Raw genomic sequence first — 9,028 nt, 5'->3', positions numbered from 1 at the left:
ATTTTTCGACTCGTTCAACGTAAATCCGCCCATGGATGAGAGTAATATATATTCTGGATATTAATGAATAACAATATTGGATTTTGATGAAAGTTAAGTTATAACTTAAACTACTAAATTGTAGATTTTGAGAGTTTAAATTCAAGTTTACTTAAAGATAACTTAAATAATCGGTTAGAGGTAAGATAAAATTTATTCTTACTGTTAGTATTTTTTTTTATTAAATCACACTCTTTAGATGTTCGATAAAAAAATTTTAAAACGTTGATACATATTTTATTGCAGTGGTGAGCCTATATTATTCATAACAAAATTTCATTATGATTTTACGATCAAATTGTATTATATAAATACTTTCATTATAAGATTAATATTATTATGATTTTGAATTGATTATTTTCATTTTTAAATTTGTAATTAAGTGATTTAATTATAAGTATGTCTAGATATTTGTCTTTTATCTTGACTTAACATTCAAATATATTAATTAAACACAATTTACTTATTAAATATAAAAAAAAAAACTCATAAATTTCTCAAATACAAACTTTTTTTTTTCTTTTCAAAATAAGTAAGTTTTGACAGTATGGACACTCATTCTTTTTGATAGAATTTGACAAATCCGAAACGCGCAGAAACTTCAGTTTGTGTCGACTTTGGTCAGACAAATTTAAATATTATGCTATTTAAGGAAAATTTGACTTCGGCCGCCCTTTTCACGTACCTCACACTGCTAATTTAGGGCACGCTCGTATTCTGATTCTCTTTGCCGTCGCCGCCGCTGATTAATTCACCGTTTTATGTAAGCTTATCTGAATATTCACCTTTCATATATGCATTATTTATATACTAATGGTATTGTATTTGACGTTAGGCATAAGCTTATAGAATCATTAATTTTCTAGCAAAATTTGTAAGTTTGGTTCGTTTGTTACTTCTTAATCCTCATCAACTAGAATGCACTTTTGTTTTAGTGACATTGTTAATTAAAAATTTGTGTGTTTGAGTTAAAATTTTACTTTTATGAGTTTAACTATTTTATTTTTTGGCGGTTTCAGTTAGTTGTTGATACTGACCTGGTGGAAGGAAGTGGCGTTAATGGCACTTCGTTTTGAGGTGAGCTTCTTTGACGTTTTTTTAATGTACTACAGAGATTTTGGGTGTTTCATATAAGTAGAAGCTGACACTTATGAAACTGGATTGTTGAATATTTATAAATTGTAATTTGTCTTAAAATAACAAATTATTGAGTATTGAATTGAAAAGGGTTCAAATGGTGAGGATGGATGTTGAGGGTTCATATAGCTGACCTCAATGTAGTTTGGGATTGAGGCATAGTTGTTGTAGTAAGCTGATGTTGCAATAGAACATTATTATGCTTCTAGTGTAATGTAATAAATTTTTTGATATGTGAATTTGGATCGACTGTACTCGTCAAAAGAACGTGTCCCATCAACTTAGGATTGAGAATTTTAAGTTGCAATTTTGTGACAAAATAATAAGCTCGGTTAAACTTTGTCTGGGAAGGCCAGTATTTTTACATCTCCAATTAATTTAGGGAAATCTTGATGGCAATCTACATCAGCTATTTTTTTTATTGTAGCTGATATGACATAGCAATGTAACTAGTCGCCCTAAGTTTTCTGTCTATTACAAAACTTTTGTTTGTTTGTTATTCCACTAAGTTACTGTGCCTTAATATTTCTGATGCCAGATCCTTGGGAGATTTAATCGTGCTCGTGCAGCTCAGCTTATACTCCCTCACTATGAGTGCCAGACACCTCTTTTCATGCCTGTTGGCACTCAAGGTAAGAGTATGTTAGGAGTTGATCGACAGGAAGCTCTCTCTCTCTCTCTTAATAATTTGTCATATTGTATCGAGTCTATGGTTAAGTTCTTTAGATATTTGACAAACCTTAACAATTAGAGCCAGCAGTCTATTGATTCCTCTTGCTATAAGTAGGTCAAGAGTATAGGGTTTAGGTCTAATTTGTTTGGAAAAACAGTGAAGTTGTCTCATATATGGTCTGGTAACTGTGTCCAGCCAAAATTATTTTGACTTCCTCTATGTTATGCCGCAGACATAATCAATCAATACTTTTGATTGAAACAAGACTGATGCGTTTGGTATGATGAGAATATTTTTAGACAAATGACTTATTTTCTGAAAAATGTTTTCCAAAACAGTGCTTCCAGTATTTGGGTTTAGAATTGGATCTAGTTGGCATTGGGGGATGAATTTCACATGACACAAAGTACCTTTTACACTTTTTCTTAGTTTAAATTGTACTCTGTTTTACTTTACTTTTGAAAATATGGTGAAATTGCTCCTCCTTATCCATGGCTGTAGGCATATTGGCTGAACCTCGTAAATTTCTGTCTCTTTATCTTCCATTGCCGTTATTATCGTATTTTGTTTTCCTGTTTCAATCAAAAGTATCAGTTAATTCTGTCTGCAGCTTAGAACTCTATACATTATATTCTGCACTAAATCGGCTTACAGACTGTATGATTGGAACTTTTTATGAGAGTACTTTTTATTGCTCTTCATACTTGTAATTATAGAAACTATTATTGGATTTGTTGATGATATGCATTTTTTCTCATTGTCACCCATTTGGACTTTTCATATTCACAGGTACTATAAAGGGTTTGACCACCCACCAGCTTGAGGATATTGGTTGCCAAATAATCCTCGGAAACACATATCATTTGGCACTACGTCCTACCTCTGAGCTCATTGATGAGTTAGGGGGTCTTCATAAGTTCATGAATTGGCCGAGGGCACTACTTACGGACTCTGGGGGCTTTCAAATGGTAGTCTATCACTCTTCTGCTTCCTCAATGTTCACTTGAGATTTTTTAATTTGAAAAGCAATAACCATCTTTATTTAGGATGTACTAAACACATGTTTATCAGGAAGCCTATACTCCTTTGTGCCATATTGTTTCGCTATTATTCTTATGGATTTCATGCATGTCTTCAAAAGTTTGCAAAACTAGTTGTTTAGTGTCTTATGGTACCACATGAAATGCTTTGTTCTATATGATGTATTGTTTGACAATGAAAAAATTGGTAGCACAAGATGTCAAATGAGGTTAAAACCTTTCTGGTTGTAGGTATCCTTGTTGCATTTGGCTGATATCACTGAAAAGGGTGTCACGTTTCAGGTATTCCTTTTCTACTTTCCCATTTTTGTTTTATATCCTTATCTCTTTTGTTTCATGCGGTTTAATTTGTCACTTCCTTTTTGCAGTCACCTGTGGATGGAAAGCCAATGCTCCTTACACCTGAAGAGTCAATACAGATACAAGTAAGTACATTTTGGGATGTAGATATTCTGTTATTTATAGATCTTGTAGTTAGTAGTATACTATATTTGTATCTCAAAGTCATACTCCAAGCAAGCAGAATGTATAATAATTCCTAGCTGGTGCAATCTTCACACACATGGTAGGTTAGTCCTTACAAAATTGTGTCAAGATGTGTTTGCTTCTATTCTCCACAGTCCGGGTTCTGTACAAGCAGATTGAGCTCGAGCCAGGAATACCCTCTTGTTTACAGATGCTTAACTAGACTTTTGATAGTTAGATGCTGAACTTTATGTTGCATCTTAATGTTTCTCAACTGTATCTGCAAGCACTGAGATCTATAAACTGTTAGAATCTTTGGAAACATTGCTGAAATTTGATATGCTCTATAGGTAGTAAATGTAGAAGGTTGATACGTGTAAAGATATGACACCTAGGCCTAACTCAACCCCAAAAGCTAGCTCATGAGGGGAGGACTGCCCAAGTCCATATAAGGAGACACCAGTCCATTCTCCAACCAATGTGGGACTTTAATCCACTCTAACCACCCCCTTCTCACCCAGGCCCAACTGGAGCGTGGACCGGGAGTCCAAATGGGGATGGACCTGGCTCTGGTACCATGTAAAAATATGGCACCTGGGCCTAACTCATCCCCAAAAGCTAGCTCATGAGGGGAGGACTGCCCAAGTCCATATAAGGAGACCACCAGTCCATTCCCCAACCAATGTGAGACTTTTACCCACTCTAACAATAAGTTGAATATTTCATTAATATCACCAAGAAAGTGTTAAGATGTATAAAAGATCAGAGGACTGCTACTCCTTTTTAACAAAATAAGGAGTCAATAAGTCCATACCAAAATCCATATAATTCACAGCGATTCCTTTACACCACTAAGTCCAAATGTTCTAGACACAAAATTTACTCTATGAGCAGAATCAAATTTTCCCTTAATAAATTTACTTTTGTATTCCATCCAAGTGTTCCATAGAATGAATGCAGAGTTGTGCTACACAAAGCTCAAACACCCTTTTCAGCTCATGCCTGTGCTGGCTTTATAACATCTCTTCACTGTCTCTGGCATAATCCACTGCACGTCAAAAAGATTCAAAAACAAGTTCCATACCTGCCAGCTGATACTGCAACAAAAAAAGGGATGTGATGTCTCACACAAATTGTTACACCAGTAGCATCTGTTGCGCAAGCTAAATCCCCTTCTCTGTGAATCTTGTTGAGTAAAACATGCCTCTTAGCTGGCATGCAAACAAACCAATCCACTTTCAGGGTAGCTTTACTTCTCCAAAATATCTTTCAAGGCCATATTCTAGCCCCTGCGATTGTATGGAACATTGTAGCATGATCGAATTGATTACTATTTATACTATAGTTATAGAGAATGACATTCTTTTGGTGACTGCTCTGGTGTGAGTGCCAATGATTGGTAGTCCTGTGTTCCCTGCTTATTCTTTTTGGTCTGATAGGCTTTGCGTACGGTGTACACTTGGGTTCATCATTTGTAATTGGACAAGTTAATTATATCATGTGATGCTGTTTCCACTTGTTGTACTGCATTTACTAGTGTGTACTCTAGCTGCATAACTTCTGTTGAGCTGACAAAAGCTGTATCCGAGCTTTTGCTTCTATATCATCTACTCCCAATAATACTGCTGATTAGTCGAATCATATCTTTTCATCAGCCTGATATTTATCACTTTATGTTTCTTGAGATGCCCTTTACAACTGATTTTTCTTAACTTGCTGACTTGTCCAACACATTACAGAACAGAATTGGTGCAGATATTATTATGGCTCTCGATGATGTCGTGAAAACTACTATCACAGGTCCAAGAATTGAAGAGGCTATGTATCGAACTCTTCGTTGGATAGATAGGTGCATAGCAGGTAATATGATGGAGCAGGCAGTACATTTCAATGTGGTTATTTATCTTACTTAAATTCATCATTAATCACATTCAGTGGGCAAAAGATAAATCTCTACAGAATCGGGTTACGACCAACTGTAATGTAGGAATTTTTTCTACTTCTTATTCTGATGTTTTTTAGTTTTTGCCAGAAAGGTGGGAGGTATTTTGAGAATGGAAAGCCTAGGAAAGAGAGGAATTTGAAAACAATTGAGCTGTTAGCTTTTGGTTAATTTGGCACACTTTGATGATGAAAGGACGGAATTGGCTCATTTTTATGGTAGATGTGTTGAGTTAGGCGGTAGAGTTGGATGAGATTATTATTGAATGTAAAATAGTCCTAAAATATTAAGCCCCACTGGTCATGCTATGCAATCAACTAGCAGTGCTTAACAAGGGTTAAGTCCTGTAGACACTATTGACAGATAGTTGAGTAAGGTTTTCGGTGGAACTTGGATGTTTTGAAGTTTTTCTTTTCAAGTAACTGTTTCTCAAAGTTTGCTTGAGAATTTCTCTTTCTAGTGTTAAACTTAAGAGTTTCTTAGCTAAAATTACTGATGTACTACTACCAGATTCTCAATTTTGTGTTTTTCCTGCTTTTATTTGTCATTGGCAGCTCATAAGAGACCACATGAACAGAATCTATTTGGCATAGTGCAAGGTGGTTTAGATCCTGTATTAAGGTGACTTACATTGTGACATCCTGTTACTTCCAGGATTGCTTTATTGTTTACATAAGTATATCTCATTTGACAAACTTTGTTATTTTTATTTCTTGTTATCAGGGATATATGTGTCAGAGGTTTAGTTGAACGCAATTTGCCTGGGTATGTTCATAGTTCTGAATATGTACACTTCATCAAAAATGTTCGTCACCTTGTATGTGGAAACCTTAACGTGTATATATTTACACATTCATGTTCCTCTAATAACTTATAAACTCAAAAGCAGCTTACCTGACAAACCAAACTAGAAGAATTGAGGTTCAACAATCAACAGAGTGAATGACTGAATTTACTTGTGTGACAGCTATGCTATTGGTGGTCTTGCAGGCGGTGAAGATAAAGACTCCTTTTGGCGTGTCGTGGCTCAGTGTACTGCTGCACTACCTGAGCATAAACCACGATATGTAATGGTAAATGTCACTCTTATGATGTTCCTTGGTAGATATAACTTGATGCCTCTATTTTCAAATTCTCTAGTTTTATATGTGATGCCTTCTGGCTTCTGATAACTCGACTGCTGTACTCCAGGGGGTGGGTTACCCACTAGACATTGTGGTTTGCAGTGCTTTAGGTGCTGACATGTATGATTGTGTCTATCCTACTCGTACCGCTCGTTTTGGCACAGCTCTAGTACCTGAGGTAATTTTCTCAGCCCACTGCCTCTGTATGTTCATCACTTAGGCTCTGGATATCACACAGTGGCATTCTTTTGAAACCAATCTAATATTAATTCTCAGATTGCATGTAAGAAATCTATAACCGCTAATATTCTAGCCCAACACCAATGTTTTGTGTATTCTTGATCTATATAGAAATCTTGTCTGATCTGTAAACACTGAGAGGGTGAGATGATAAGCATGTCGTGGGTCTAGTAATCTAGTAGTAGTTAAATAATGCTGAGCTGCTCAAAATTTCCTTTTAGTAGAAACTCCATTTAGTTGAATTTGTGCACATATGCTGCTCCTCCTTCCCTCCTCCTTCCATGTGATAAAAGTATTATTGACTACCTTCTTCAAAGTGTTCATGGAGACTGGTAGTTCAATGATTTGAAAACTTTTCGATGTTTTGAGAAAATCTGGTTTCCTCTTATTTATCAATCTGATTTTATCTTTCTATTGTTAATTTAAGGGTTTTTTTTCCTGAAATCTGTTCACGAATTTTCTTCGCAATGATTCATAAACTTGAGCACTGAAAACCAAGCTCAAACAATTTATGATGAAAATATCATCCACCATTCATTATGAAGTGGAATAATGCCTTTTCTCTTATCGTGTCATGATGCAGGGAGTTCTAAAACTCAAACACAAGGCAATGGAAGATGATATGCGTCCTATTGATCCCACATGTGACTGCATGGTAAAGTGAAATAGATGATGATCGACTACAGATGGTCTTACTTTCAATTTATACGATGTTTGAAATACTAGTCATCTCTTGACAGGTTTGTAAAACATATACGAGGGCTTACATTCATTGCCTTGTCACTAAAGATGCCATGGGATCTCAACTTCTGTCATATCACAACCTATACTATATGATGAAGGTACCAAACACTGAGGTTTTTAAAGATATTTTCATTTGTTTATTAGCTCAGCCATGACTTTGAGCCATTGAAATTATGCAGCTTAGCAGAGATTTGCACTCGTCAATTGTTGAAGGACGGTTTCCAGAGTATGTTCACTTATAGTTTTAAATTGATTTCTCCTCACTATTACAAGCTTTCTTTACACTATTCACTTGTCTTGCATTTCAAGATGAATCACTATCTCATTCTCATTTTCTGCTCTCATCCATTGGTTTTTTTTACCTTATCATTTGACATATTTGTTTAATTTTGCAGATTTGTCTGTCAATTTCTGCAGAAAATGGTAATAATTAATTCCACTCAGACAATGATTTCATTGAGTATTGCATGGTATTACAATTTTACTTGTTGACGACGTCTTTAAGGCGTTAATCACTTGAAAATTCTGCTACCTTTGCCTGTTTGTATGCTGGTATATCATGCATGCATTTAATTAAATTACTGATACAAATATTTGTTACTGTAAATTGTGGTGACTTCTTAAATTTGACCTGTAGTTTCCCCAAGGTGATGTTCCTGAATGGGTCTGCAATGCCATGGAGGTTGCTGGGATTGACATTTCTTCCTGCTGTTCTCCATTTTCATCGCTCCCCGATAAAGTAGAAGATACACAAAATCAAGAAGTGAAACAGTAATTATAAAAAAAATTTAACATAGGAGTTGAAGAACATATTTATACAGAATTGACGATAAGAGCAGCGTGTATTTTGTGCTAACATGCTGCTACAGGAGGACAGTCATTCAAGAAAATTTTGTAAAGAGTGTCGATTTTTTGCTAAGTAGGTGTCATTCTTCATAGCTGTAAGAAATTATTCTGCACTACATGTATTTATTTTTTGTCCCAGAAAATTTTGTATTGAGCTCTGCTCTGTTCAAGGAAATAATTTCCTAGTTATCATAATATATTTTTCCTATTCCCTCCATTATTACATTAAATCCTTATAGTTTTTTTTCTTCGTCTCAACGAATGGGTGGATCTACAATATATATGTGCTGGGATTGTTCATTAATTTGAGATCACGATAAAAAATTTATAAAATTTAAATCCTGAAACCGTCTTTTACCCGAGTCCAAAGGAAATAGTAAAAGCTTATTTAAGATAACAAAGTGTTGAAGTGATTGGGCAAAGTCCAAGGAAAATATTCTGTCTCGTGACTTTTCGACCTAGAGCTTTGTACCGCACTCAACAAAACAAAAGAACGAAAGCAAAAAAAAAGTTATGGCTGTGATTAGTTGTAAAGAAAGAAAGAAAAAGTGAAGCTCAAAATTTTTGCTTAATGTGTTGTCCAACCATACAAAAAATTTCTTTAAAATGAACTTTAGACATGATGCCAAGTAATTACTTTAGTGCACTCAAAGTAAGCAAAGAAAAAGAAAAAAATAGAAAAGAAGTGCAATTGGCTAACATGTCTCTAACCTTTTTTGGGTATCACAATCTATACGAAGTTTACTTTGTTAACTTGTAATGGAATTGAAGTGTGGAA

General features: G+C 35.0%; 1 protein-coding gene across 1 annotated transcript; it reads left to right on the top strand.

The window, feature by feature from the left end:
• Positions 1-705: 705 nt before the first annotated feature.
• On the top strand, positions 706-8,436 carry LOC125852381 (uncharacterized). Its single transcript, XM_049532123.1, has 16 exons — positions 706-802; positions 1,059-1,116; positions 1,715-1,808; positions 2,639-2,817; positions 3,121-3,171; positions 3,258-3,314; positions 5,094-5,214; positions 5,851-5,917; positions 6,020-6,061; positions 6,264-6,369; positions 6,488-6,598; positions 7,244-7,315; positions 7,401-7,502; positions 7,584-7,630; positions 7,800-7,827; positions 8,042-8,436. The coding sequence occupies exons 2-16, from the start codon at positions 1,099-1,101 to the stop codon at positions 8,177-8,179; spliced, it is 1,233 nt and encodes a 410-aa protein (XP_049388080.1). The 5' UTR covers positions 706-802; positions 1,059-1,098; the 3' UTR covers positions 8,180-8,436.
• Positions 8,437-9,028: the final 592 nt, after the last annotated feature.

Source organism: Solanum stenotomum, unplaced genomic scaffold, assembly GCF_019186545.1.
Source record: "Solanum stenotomum isolate F172 unplaced genomic scaffold, ASM1918654v1 scaffold34432, whole genome shotgun sequence".
Lineage (NCBI taxonomy): Eukaryota > Viridiplantae > Streptophyta > Magnoliopsida > Solanales > Solanaceae > Solanum > Solanum stenotomum.
This window is presented reverse-complemented; position numbering and strand designations above follow the sequence as displayed.